The sequence below is a fragment of the Myripristis murdjan genome, chromosome 16 (assembly GCF_902150065.1).
Source record: "Myripristis murdjan chromosome 16, fMyrMur1.1, whole genome shotgun sequence".
NCBI lineage: Eukaryota > Metazoa > Chordata > Actinopteri > Holocentriformes > Holocentridae > Myripristis > Myripristis murdjan.
The window spans coordinates 32,643,158-32,656,290 of NC_043995.1; the positions used below are offsets into that span (position 1 = coordinate 32,643,158).

The 13,133-nt window shown below is 44.4% G+C and overlaps 1 protein-coding gene across 1 annotated transcript in view; it reads right to left on the minus strand.

Annotated features, from left to right (window-relative positions):
- LOC115374083 (atrial natriuretic peptide receptor 1-like) overlaps positions 1-13,133 on the minus strand; it is a 93,297-nt gene that overhangs the window by 54,045 nt on the left and 26,119 nt on the right. Inside the window, exon 3 of the mRNA XM_030072816.1 lies at positions 2,456-2,643. Within this exon, the coding sequence (XP_029928676.1) occupies positions 2,456-2,643 (188 nt within the window). The remainder of the gene's footprint in view (positions 1-2,455; positions 2,644-13,133) is intronic.

Genomic DNA, 13,133 nt, shown 5'->3' on the forward strand with positions numbered 1-13,133 from the left:
CTGATGAGTTTTTGGATGTTTCAGAGGGAAAACCGTCTCCTGTCGTCTGTTTTGCCTGTTTCAAGAATTCCTTTCCTGTGAGAAACGGCGGAAACAGGCCGATTCTCCAAACAGGCCGATGTTTTCCCAGCGCAGCTCCTCTGTTGTCTTTCTGGCTTTGTGAGCAGTCATCCAGCGCCTCCTCTTAGTTAACCTTTATTTACCCAGACAGGCTTCACTGGGCTCTGCATCGCCCCCCCCGCCCCGCCTCGCCCCGCCCCGCCCCGCTGCACCTCCACACGCCCCCTGCAGGACGTGAAAATATAAACTTTCCAGCAGCTCCGAAGCTGTCTGATTTACACAGAGGATCATGTGGATCTGAAATACATGTCACAAGGAGCCAGGCTAACGACTACCATAGATTTCAAGTCTTTATGCTAAGCTAACAGGAAATGCTACCCATAGCAACTGAACCATTGGACGTCCAGAGGTGGAAATGGTGTCCAACATCTGGTCTCAGTCTGGGGACGTCGGGCAAAGGGGATTTTGCCCAAAACAGTGGAATATTCCTTTAACAGCCAGTAGACTGACCCTTACTACCTCAAAGCCACAGCAGCCAAAAATAAAAGGTTTCAAATGAACTCAGAGGCTCAGTGCCTTGCTCAAGAGCACCTTGGTGGTTTCAGTCTGAAGCCGTTCAACCTCCCTGACTCTGATTTTCCCGGCCGGTTCAGGGATGAAACAAGAGTCACTCGAGCCACAAGGCAACCCCTCCGACCTGCACACTGTGTGTGTGTGAGTGTGTGTGTGTGTGTGTGTGTGTGTGTGTGTGTGTGTTTGGCCTCCTGCAGTCGGTAAATCTCGGTGGAGCCGGTGAGACAAAATGAAAGTACTTGACGACAATGAGCGAGAGTGAAAGAGCGAGGTGAGGAGGAGAAAAACAGCACAAGAGCCAATTTGTCGACTCATCTGCCCGCCGGCGGTGAGCGGCTCAGCCAAACAGAGCAACAAGCAGACGGTAATTGCTTTGGGGAGGGGAGGGGGCGGTGGGGGCGGCGCCAGGGCGGGGGGGCGGCGGGGCATCCAGGCGGCTGTGGAGGTAAAGGAGAGCAGACGGGAAACACTGCTGGGAACCCAAACTGGGGCTGAATAAAGGGGAGCCGTCAGCAACACAAGGAAGAGAGCGAAGCCTCCATCCTGCTGAAGTGTCCCTGAGCAAGACACTGAAACCCCCACCTCTAACTCTGACCTCAAAGCATAAGGGAGTCCCTCCCATACAGCTCTTTTAAAGTCAAATTTTAAAAAATGGCTGATCGAAAACCAAGCCTGTCAACACTAACCTCTGAACCTGAGCCCTCTGTAGCACATGGCCTCATCTGAATTTACTTGCAGTGTTGTTGTTGTTGTTGTTGTTGTTGTTGTTGTTGTATTCTTGTTACTGATAATCAGATTGTGACTGTGTCTTTTAAAATGTTTATTAATGTACACTGTCCCTCTCTAACAAATAAAGGTTAAAGAAGAAAGAAGAAGAAGAAGAAGAAGAAGACCTCTGACCTCACAGTGGAGTTTCAACAGATGGTACCATCCCCAAAAACAGAAATCCAGCATGGAGGCACTGATGCTGCTGAGGGACAGTTTGTAAAACACTGACAGCTGGAGGCGTTCGCCCAATTTCAGTCCAACCTCCAGTGAGGAAAACATGAGGGAAATAACTGGTTCACGGCTTAAAAATTATCATTATCATTGGTTTTGTTTGAACAAGTGTTTTTTTCTTCTTACCATTTCATGTTCTCTTGTTCCTCACTCAACCAAATCTTCCTAAAATGCTTAGAACAAACTAAATAAAATTGTCAGTTCAGTTCATCTCTAAATTCATGTGCAATCAGCTGAATACACAGTTATTTCTACGAGTTGTTAATAACAGGAATAAAATTGACATCGGGCCAACATGATAGAGGCCAAGCATTCATTCATTCAAATGAAATGTTTAGAATCAAACATAAAGACATGTATGATATATATATATAACATCCAATATCAGACAGAGCAAAATAATAATGTTATTAACCATTGTTATTGACCAATTAAATATGATTTTGTTTTTGGCTTGTTTTCGAATTCTGAAAAGGCTACAACTTGGCGAGATGCATCATTTTTCAGTTTGTTTTTTTTTTGTCAAATTGCTCTCAGTGGTGTCTGAGATATTGGATGAATGGATGATGAATGGATGAACGAATGAATGTGTGGAGAGTGAAGGCCAGCAGACAGACGTGATTGATGGGCCAAACTCACAAAATGACAAGCAACACAAACTGAGAACAAAAAAAAACAAACAAAAAAAAAAAAAACTTTTATAAACTGTAGAAAGAAATGTTAAGTCCTCAGCTGTTTCCTCACTGGCATGAACACCAGAGAAGAAGAAGAAGAAGAAGATGCTTGGCTCAAGGGTCAAGGGAGTCACGCAGGTTGCTGTTACCTGGAAGGCTTCCTTGGCGTTGGCGTCGTCCTCGTCGCCCCGGGCCCAGGGCTGCCTGCGCGGCGAGTTGAGGCTGTCTCCGAACACGTCGATGTAGAGGAAGACGAACTCGTCCTGAGGAAGCCCCGCCCGCTGAAAGTGAACCATCAACTTCCTGAAGACATCGGGGGAGCAGCAGACGAACACCACTGCAGGACACACAGAGGAGGAGGATTATAGTGGCAGAAGAGTCAATACAAACCCAACATGAGCGACTAAAACAGTGGAATCAGAGCATTAAGCCTGGATTAAACAAACTGCGAACGGTAAAACAAAGTCAGAACAATCACAAGCAGCAGATGTGGGAAGGTTCATATCTACGTATCATTTCTACATCTGCGATATCGCACCGGAAATAAAATTAGATCTGCCAAAAAAATATGACTCAGTAGGATGTTAACAACAATAGTATTACATGTGGAACAAAATGTGAGCCAGAAACTGAAGTCCAAACCAGTCCAAACCAGTTCAAATCAGATCTCACGTTCCCGCTCAACACCTGTATGTTTACACCTGTAATGCGATGTGGACAAAAGCATCCCCACCCTCTGAACGTGTCCTGGATAATCAGATCTGAGAACGGCTATATTTTGATTCTAATTCTCCCTTTCACTTCCAAAAATCGAAAGTGCTTCCAAACATCCACTTGTAAAAAAAAAAGCCTTTGCTGTAAAATAAAAAACAAAACAGATGCAAGAGTAAAAACTCAGAGACAGTTCAAACAATTCAGTGTCTGGTGGCAATTTAAAAAGCAGGCAGCTGTGTCTAGTTGGCATCAACAAGAAACAGAAAAAACACCGACTTGTTTTGTAGTTGTGCTAAACTCAGAGCTGCTTAATAACTGTGGACATGGACAGGCAGACAGGCCTTTTCCTTAGTCTGTCATCAGTTTGTGCATTTGATTCAGAGTTGGACAAATAACATAATAAATAATGCATCCTCTTGTGCTGCCAGACAGAGCAGATGGGCAGTACAACATGCACAGCAGCAGCTTATGGGAGAAGCTTATCATGTTTGCCTCTGCTCGTATGTGTTTGTATTTTGTTTAGGCCTCAGCTTTTGGTTTGCCTTGCAGTCACACAGGAAAAAACACATCAACCGCCACAGTCACACCGCCATCAAACCCCTGGCAATATTGTTAAGAGAGGGCACTAGTGTAGATGGAGCACAAAAGGAGGGACAACTGCATAAATCATCACTTTACGCAGACGATCTCCTCCTTTTTCTTTCAGATCCACTTACCTCCATACCGAACGCTCTACACCTTATCACCAAGTTCAGGCCGGTCTGAGGATATTAATAAAATTTAAAAGCGTTCTACACTCCATAAATCATAAAGCACAACAAATGTCACTCCAGAGGTTCCCTCTTTGCAGTTTCATTTTCTTGGGGTTGAGTCTCTTACAAAGACGAGGATCTGTTGGATAATAACTTCAAAACAGCATTTCATTCTCTACCTTACTTGCAAGATGCCTGATACGCCATGTTTTGTTTTGTTTTTGTGTTTTTATCCTGTTCTTATTTTACTGTATTTATTTATGAAGTGCCACTTTACTGTATTGAAGCGGTATTGTTGGTAATAATTGTTTTTGTTTTTTTTATGTTGCTGTGTTTATTTTATCTGGGAGTACTGAGTGCTACCATGATTTTATGATATAAAAAACTGAGTAATTCATCACAGATTTGCAGACTACCTGGTTCACCCCTAAAATAATCAACTGTCAAATTTCCTTCGTCGATGCAGAACCTGTCAAGAAAGTACTGCATCATAGAGACAGCTTTTGCCCCGACCCCCAGCGGACAGTGCCACATTTTGGTTAATAGGCAGGCTGAAGGTCAAACTGAACGGCTCACACACACTGCAGGGCTCCAGTTTACTCAGGTTTATTGCACCAAAAACACCGTGATGTTTCTCTGCTTTTCATAAGACCAAAAACATCAAATCCAAGAATACTTGTGTCCATATTTGTGCCTTTCTGGAGGAAGTTCTTTCTGACTTGCATCAAAGAGAAAAGTCGTCTCATGAGTCACTTCCTCTCACACGAATCTATGAATGAACCTCATGAATCTACACATGAGCTCCTGGTGCTTTAAGAAGACATCTGATTGAAGCGGGCGACCGGCAGAGAACAGAGAAATGTCGTGTGAAGTGAGTCAGACAGACCCGACGCCTCGACGGCAGCACGGAGAATCATTCCAGACACAACAACTCGACGTGGTGCCGCGGCATCGAGCCAGATGCCGTCATGGCTCCCAGCAGGACACCGCTGCCCAGCGTCACCGCCACAAACTGAGAGAAATAAAGATCCAATTAGGAGGAGAAAAGCCTGTCGACGCTTTACTTTTCCTGTTTCCTCTCCGGTGCTTTGAGTTTTGTATATGGATTTTGATTTTCTATGAATAGTTAAAAAAAAACTGCAGTAATACAGATGACAAATTAGGACCCTAACCCTAACTACTGAAGGTACAAAAACAGCAAATGATGAAAACAAAGTAGAAACGTCTAAGAAAAAGAGTGAAGATTTCATGAAAGGTGGTGAAAGAAAAAGAACAAAATGTGATGATGTGGAGTTTGCTTTGCTCGGTCGATCTCACAGATGAGGGCCAATTAAATTAATTTGTCATGGGGACCAAAAAAAATAAATATAAAGTCAACAAATTCAATGTGGGGAAAAAGGCAATGAACAAATTACCAAAAAATGAGAAGTGCAAAAATGTATAGTATAATATATTTTAATGTCACAGTGCAAATAAAATTAACCACTGTAAATGTAGTTATTGGAAGAAAAAAAAATCTGTATCTGTTAAAATGTGTGTGTCCAGCCGACGCCAGTGGTGGATTATTTCCTCGTTGCAGTCGGTGTGTGTTCGTGCTGCAGATTACAGACATGGCCGCCCAATCAGACGCAGCCAGCTGGAGGATTAGCTGCCGCCTGCACAGCTGCTGATTACATCGACTCATCTGTCAATACACACATCAATGGGATTTATGACAGTCAAGTGTGTGTCTGTCACTGTGTGTGCGTGTGTGTGTGTGTGTGTGTGTGTAATGTTCTTGTTGTTTTTCTAGAAAGTGTCGGCGTAAATCCAGTAATCCATTTTGGGGCAAAACCCGTTTCTCTGACTCTACTGTACATCCAGTGGTTTAATTCCTATTTGCGGTTAGCTTAGCATAAAGACTTGAAGTCTATGGGAGTCATTAGCCTGGCGATTAGCCTACTGATGATTACTGAATGACATTTAGATGCAGCTCCATCCCTTTACTTTCCTCCAGCCGCTGGTTTCCATTCATTCCACTACGATATGAACATGAACTTTCAGAGCCTTCACACTTTCTTCACTCCAGTTTTCCATCAGCCCAATAAAGTCCTCCACATGAGTTTTCCTAAAAGCAGCAGCACTGCTCTGGTTCGTTGACATGAAGATGTGGGGAAACTGTATTTAATGAACCAAACACTCAAAGTCACTGAGATGGAGCTTTAATAAGTAGTATTAGCGTATTAGTGTTAGTTTTGCAGGAGAATTCATTTTAGGATTAGTAATAGAGTAAGTGTAAGTAGTGTAAGTATTGCAATTAACATTATTTTTAGAGTCATATTAGTAATGAACATTAGTATTAATGGTATTGCATAAGCACTGAGGGTAGTATTAGCAATAGTATTTCTATTAGTATTACTGTTAGCATTGCTAGTATGACCATTGTTATACTGTTAGCAGTCATAACTGTTATTACTATCAGCTTTATAGTGACTATTAGTGTAAATAATGTTAACATTTGTATTAGTTTAATCATTATTATCACCGTTATAATAAATATTACTGCAAGTTTTAGCGTTTGCATCTATATTACTTAACCCATTAATACTAATAATTCTTTTAAAAAGTTCCTAAAAAAAAATAATTAATTTCTTATAAATATCATTGAGTTTTTTTCTGTTTCAGAATTTTTGATTTGATGTTGTTTTTTGTAAATCTTATTGTTTTATTTTCGTTTTCATTGTGGGTTACTATTTTTCTTTTTTTGTTGAGGTTTATTTTTTTTACTTATTTACTGATCTTTACATTTAGCTTTGTCTTGTCATTTTGTGTTACTGATACACTGTAGTTTTTATTATTGCTTGTTTTTATTGTGGTTTCTGTGTGGGAGATAAGCGCCGACTCTGTGGAAGCTGATGGAGATCCAAATAAAGAATAAACAATAAACAATAAAGAATATAGAGTAGTAGTATTATCAATGGCATCATGACTGTTAGTTTAGGCATGGTATTAGTTTTAGTGTGAGTTAGTTTAGCAGCGGATGTTCATGTAATTAGAGGTGAAATTATTTATTATTTATTATGTATTATTAGTGTTATGGGAGAGGCGTTGCTCCCGGCGGGTCCCGGCTCGGTGTCGGTGCCACAGGAAGTCTCAGGGGCGTGATGACATTCCTCCGGCCTGCCATTCCTGTCTCGCTGCCTCTATTGTTCCAGGGCTTAATAACCCCGGGGCAGGAAGTGAGCGGTGAAACCACGGCAACCGGCCAACAGCAGCTAAAAGCACTCCTCTGACACCGAGCTCAAACAAACAAAACCAAAAAACCTGCCGTCACAGCCGAGAGGAGTTTGCACTCGGCCTCAGGTTTACCTGCCGGCCTGAAACCTCATCCCTCCCGTGTGTGTGTGTGTGTGTGTGTGTGTATGTGTTCTCTTCTCCCAGTCTCCTCTATCTTCAGTAGAAAAAAAAAAAAAAACAACCTAAAAATACTCCTGACTTTCCACCCTTCCTCCCTGGCTCTAATTTCTTTCCCAGAGTGTTTCCATCACACACCATTAGCCTCGGCGACCACAGCCATCGAACAGGGAATTGAACCAGCAACCTTCTCCTCACGGCCCCGCTCACCAGCCCCTCAGGCGGCTGCCGTCCCGTTAACCTTCAGGTTGCCGGTACAAAAGGTCAGAGCACAGACGCGACCCTGAGAGCAGGAAGAGCAGGGAGGATCACAGAGACCCGGAGGCAGCAGGAGCACCCCCGAGCCCGGCGACCTCTGACCCCTGACCCCCGCACACTTCCCCAGCCAGGCAGATGTGCTCAGATGAAAGGTGGCCGGCGTCCATTTCTGCGCATGTGACAGTTTCAGAGATGAAAGGGGTTTGTTTTCCTGTCGGTGAGCAGCGATCGGGGCTCCACCGGACGGAGACGCACCTCGAACCCCGAATCCACCTGAAGCCGGACCCTCAGGACCGCACGCGGCACAAACATCAGCTGGACTTCCACAAAAAAACAAAAAATACAAGCAATCAGAATCAGAAATACTTCATTGATCCCTGAGGGGAAACTGGCTCAGCTGCAGTTGCTCAGATTCTTGAGAGAAAAACCGATATGTATATATGATATGTATATGAACATAAGTGAAATTATCAGAAATACAAAAGAAAAATAAGAAATAATAAAATATGTGCATTAGAAATTTGTAAAATATATGTGCATCATGTGCATTATGTAAAGATACGTGCACTAATCCAACAATAGTATTACAACAATAAATACAGAAACAGGTAAAGAAACTGGCGAATAGATAATAATAATAATAAATACTGAAAAGTAAATAATGATAAATGTGGCCTTGTCCGACAGCCTAGCGGTGATTTCATGATCACAGAAATTTTAATTCTGCTCTGATGCTGCTGCAAACAAAGAGAGTCCGACATTGAATTTTATGAACATTTGGTACTTTAACCAAATTTTTCCAGCAACTCGTCAACTTTTCAGACTCTGTTTCGTTTGTGATTTTATTTCTCCAAAGCAACAAGGGACAAATCGACAGCAGCCTCCTCTGCTTGCTTGTCTGAGTCATTTTCATCAACAGTTTAGCCACAGAGACAGAAAGGAGGGAGAGGAACATGATGGGAATGCATGAAATACAGAAAGCGGTTTTGGTTTGGATTTTTATTTTGTTATTTATTTGATACAAATGGTAGATTCTCAGGAGGGAAAAGTACAATTTTCAGCTGATTTAAAATCATTTGCACAGTTTCACTGCAAAATATGACAAAAACACTGAAAACTGCACTGCAATACCTGAGAGAAAATGCTCCAAATCAGCCACCATGGGCCCCTCAGTAATCACAAAAACATGTGAAATCTGAGATTGACCCTGCATCACGGTGGCGGATACTGAGATATGCGGTTCAGGTCAAACGTTTGTCACTTCTAGAGCCGACAGACGACGAGCCGACCGGGTCAAATCATCTCAGGTACTCCTGAAACCTGACTTGGCCAGAAGATTTGTCTTGTTTCTCACGGTGCCGTGGTGCAGGAAGACAAACACACCTGCACTCCCGCACATCTCCTGTAGCACATCCTCACTTCAAGGTGAGCTACCTGTCCTGTGGGCCTCCATGGACCTCCTCCTCCGTCTCCATGTCCACCTGTCACCTCAGGCAGCTCTTACGTGGATAACAGCGATCTGGATGGATATATATCAACCTAATGTTCAATGATGAAGTATAATCAATACTAAGTGAAAATATCAATTGATATCGTCATCTTAGAGATAAGCTTTTATTTTGAAATTCCCACAGCAGGTCTGCGTCACCGTTTCCGTCCGTCGCCCTTAAAATAGTGCAGATCACAGCAGCCAAGACAAAGACAACAAGGATCTGCTCTCCTCTTGGGAATAAACCAGCAGAGCGGGAATATTTTGGATTTCAGAGAAAAGACAAATCACAGGCGAACGATGCCCGACCGAGACAAAACACTCAGCGAACACGAGGAACCCAGCCGAGCAGCTCAAACAGAAAACAGATTATGTTATGATATCATCTCTAATCGAATCGTCACGTCAAAATCATATCCTGGCTGACCTTCTGTGTTAAACCAGCAAATATCGTATCGCTGTCCAAAGAATCAATATAACATCGTATCGTGATGAAACATGAATGTGATTTCCGCCCCTCTTGGCTACACAGAAAAAGAAATCTGATTGGATTTTCTGGAAGAAAACGCAGACGAGCGGCAGATTGAGCAAACGTTGGCCGTCATCTGATCCTGTAACTTCTGCGGACGTGGAAAGGAAAACATGAGCGCTCTTTTTAAACACTGCGTCGCTCTCTCTCCACTTGTGAGAGACAACAAGACCAGCGGATAGCTCGGCTGGACCAAACGCAGATGGAAAACCAGGAAAACCAGACGGACAGCATCCGCTCCTCCATGCGTGTTGGGCGAGTAGCGGCTGCCGAGGTTTGAGAAATCCTTTGAAGGGTCTTTATGGCGTTTCGGACGATTTGCTCTCAAGACTCACGACGTGGCAAAGTGTGATTTGGCTGCGTCCGTCTGTCCTGTAGAGAGTTTCACCGAGTTTCTCGCAGCAGAACAAGGAACAGTTTAACTTAACTGCAGTTTAATGCGCTACAAATGATCCCAAATGAAAGAGCACGTAAGAATGCCTAAATCGCCTCATTAAGTCTCGATTCGAGTGCCTTTTGAGAACGTACGAGGGGTGAAGGAGAAGAAAAGTAAAAGGTCATATAGGAAACGTAACGAGGGGAGAGGTAATTATCTCCTTCAGCTTCTTTTTCAGCCCTTTTCCTCTCGACTCCTTTCATCTGTGAACGTCTAATCCTGGATTCAACCGATGAGAATCAGCACGAAGGCAGCGATGATGGACGTCGGTGGCCTTCTGTTTGTCTATTAGCCGAATCTTTGACATCAAACTCCCTGCGAGCCCCTGTTGTGAGTCACCGGGTGATTTTTCATCTCTGCTCAGACGGATCCAGCAGCCTGTGTGTTTGGCAATAGAGGAAACCTGACAGCTTCCCGCCGCGAGGAGCCAATCTGTCCCTCCAGTGTCTCTCCTGCAGCCAACGCTGAGATCTGACAGAGTCTTTTAAAAGCCCGACTTATCCCTCCGACAAGCAGAGGTTATCCTCACACTGTGCGTCATTTAAAAACCACCACATTAAGTCTTCACTCGAGCGCCGCGTGTGAAGGTAAGAGGGGTGAACGAGAAGAAAAGCAAAGGTCAGGGGAACCAGAACGACGCAAAAGGTAATTATCTTCTCAAGCTTCTTTTTTCCACCTGCTCTCGCTTCATCTGGCTTTTACGTTGTGTGTGTACGTAAGCCACGGCAGGAGAGACGTCAAGTCAGGTCGCTTTTATTTCCATTCAGCCAACAGAGGTCTTGTCAGTGGAGGCGAAAATGCCTTTTGAGATGTAAAGTGAGACGAAAAATAACTTCTTTTTTTCGGGCTTATTTTCCATGCCAGAATATTCATCTGGAAAACCAAAAGGCACAGCTGTCGAGTCGAATAAAACTGCCTTTTTCTATGGACCAAGATGGAGAACAACAATTTACAACAAGGAAAAAAGAACATCAGAGCATCCTCCATGATTATTTCTAACCCAGCCACCAGACCTTCTCTTTAACTTTTGATCATTTTACAGAGATTGAAACGGGAGCAGAGAGCACAAAGGCAATTTTTATTCCTATATCAAGTCAGACATTTGGGACTAATAATAGCGGAAACTATTCCTGAGGTGATAAAATGTAATTTCCTGCTGGTCGGAGACAGCGACGTCCACAGAGTTTGTCTGTGAGGGAGATGAAGGCCGCGTATGTGGATAATATGTATGTATGAATGTATGTATTTCACAATGAAACCTAAAATAAAAAGGCTGTATTTAGTGAATGTAACTCCAACAGATGACGGCAGACATTAGATTGTAAAATACAGCGGATGACTGTTCCTCTGTAACTGTGGTCACAAGCAGCAAACAGGAAAAGTAAAAGGAGAAACGGTGCATTCTCAGGTCTTTCTACTTTTTGTCCTCCTCTGCCACAACCCTCTCATCCTGCCTGGACGTTCTCGTAGGTCTGCCAAAATCAAACTGTTCTCTAACGTGAACCGCCAAACAGCCCCTCGTGACGCTCGGTTTGTAGGAACAGTTCTAGTACGATCACGCTGTGACGTCCACGATTCAGCAGCACGTTTGGGATCTTTGGAAACTTTGGGATCTCCGCTAGGATTTGCAATCAAGTTACAGAGCGGGGTCGCCGAGCGCCGAGGCTCATAGTGCGCAAAAGAGTCCGACGCTCTGCCGCCTCAGTACCTGCAGAGCTCCAAACCTCCTCTGGCATCAACATCAGCACAGAAACTGAGCGCCGGGAGATTCATGGCCGAGCGGCCGCACGCCAGCCTCACATCACTGAGCACGACGCCGAGCGGCGGACGGAGTTGCGTAAAGCACGACGCCGCTGGACTCTGGAGTGGTGGAAACATGTTCTGTGGAGCGACCAATCAGGCTCCTCTATGTGGCGGTCTGATGGACGAGTCTGGGTTTGGGGAATGCCAGGAGAACGTTCCCTGCCTCCAGGAGAACGTCCCCTGCCTCCAGGAGAACGTTCCCCGCCTCCAGGAGAACGTCCCCCGCCTCCAGGAGAACGTTCCCTGCCTGAGTGCATTGTGCCGACTGTGCAGTTTGCTGGAGGAGGGGTCACGCTGTGGGCTGGTGTTTCTGGGCTCGGCCTCGGCCCCTCAGCTCCACTGAAGGGAAATCTGAACGCTTCAGCTCACCGACACATTTTGGACAATTCTCTGAACTAGAACAGAGACTGGGAGCCGGGCAGAAACTCCCACAGACACTCCAACATCTGGCAGAAACTCCCACAGACACTCCAACATCTGGCAGAAACTCCCACAGACACTCCAACATCTGGCAGAAACTCCCACAGACACACTTCAACATCTGGCAGACACTCCCACAGACACTCCAACATCTGGCAGAAAGCCTCCGAGGAGAGTGGAAGCTGTTAAACTCCATATTAAAGCCTCTGGGTTCAGGATGGAGCTCAGAGAAGCTCCTGCAGGTGGAGCAAGACTTTAGTCCACAGAGTGTGTGTGTGTGTGTGTGTGTGTGTGTGTGTGTGTGTGTGTGATGCAGACACACGAGTGATTTGTGAGCAGTGGGTGGAAAGAGGATGACCGCTCTTCCTCTTTGCCTGTGTGTAGTTTTCCTCCTCCAACTTTCTCTCATTAGGCGTCTTCCTCTGCTGTGACTCAGAGGGGAAGCGGTGGCGGTGGCGGTGGCGGTGGCGGCGGCGGGGGGAGAGATAACGCACAAGCCACACAAACAAAACAAAAAGTCTAATTGCAAGGCTCGGGCTTTAATGAAGAACCTGGTGGCCTTCTCACTTCTCTCACACAAATATCTAATTAGAGGCAGCGAGAGCGCAGCCACACGACTGAACGCTGCATTATGTGCAGGAATATTAGGATTACAGATGCACTGACAGCGGCAGGCAGACTCCATTATAGAGGTCTGTAATAAACAAGACACCATAAAAACAAACTGCCCTTATTAAGATAGTCCTCGACGGGCTGGGAACATTAAGTCCACGGGTCACAGGGAAATTCAAAAGTGTTCATTACAAAAACAACAAGGATGAAATCCCTGCTTGTGTGCTTATTAGCTTTCAAAAGGAGTAAACTCAATAACCAAAAGAGAAGCAGAATCTGAGACACATTAGGACAAATGTGCTTTGCTAGCACAGGTGGAAGTAACTCATTAGATTTGCCCTCATTACTGTGACTGAGTAGCTTTTTGTGTACTTTGTGTACTTTATGGAGTATGTTTTTGAAGTCATTTTACTTCATTCTA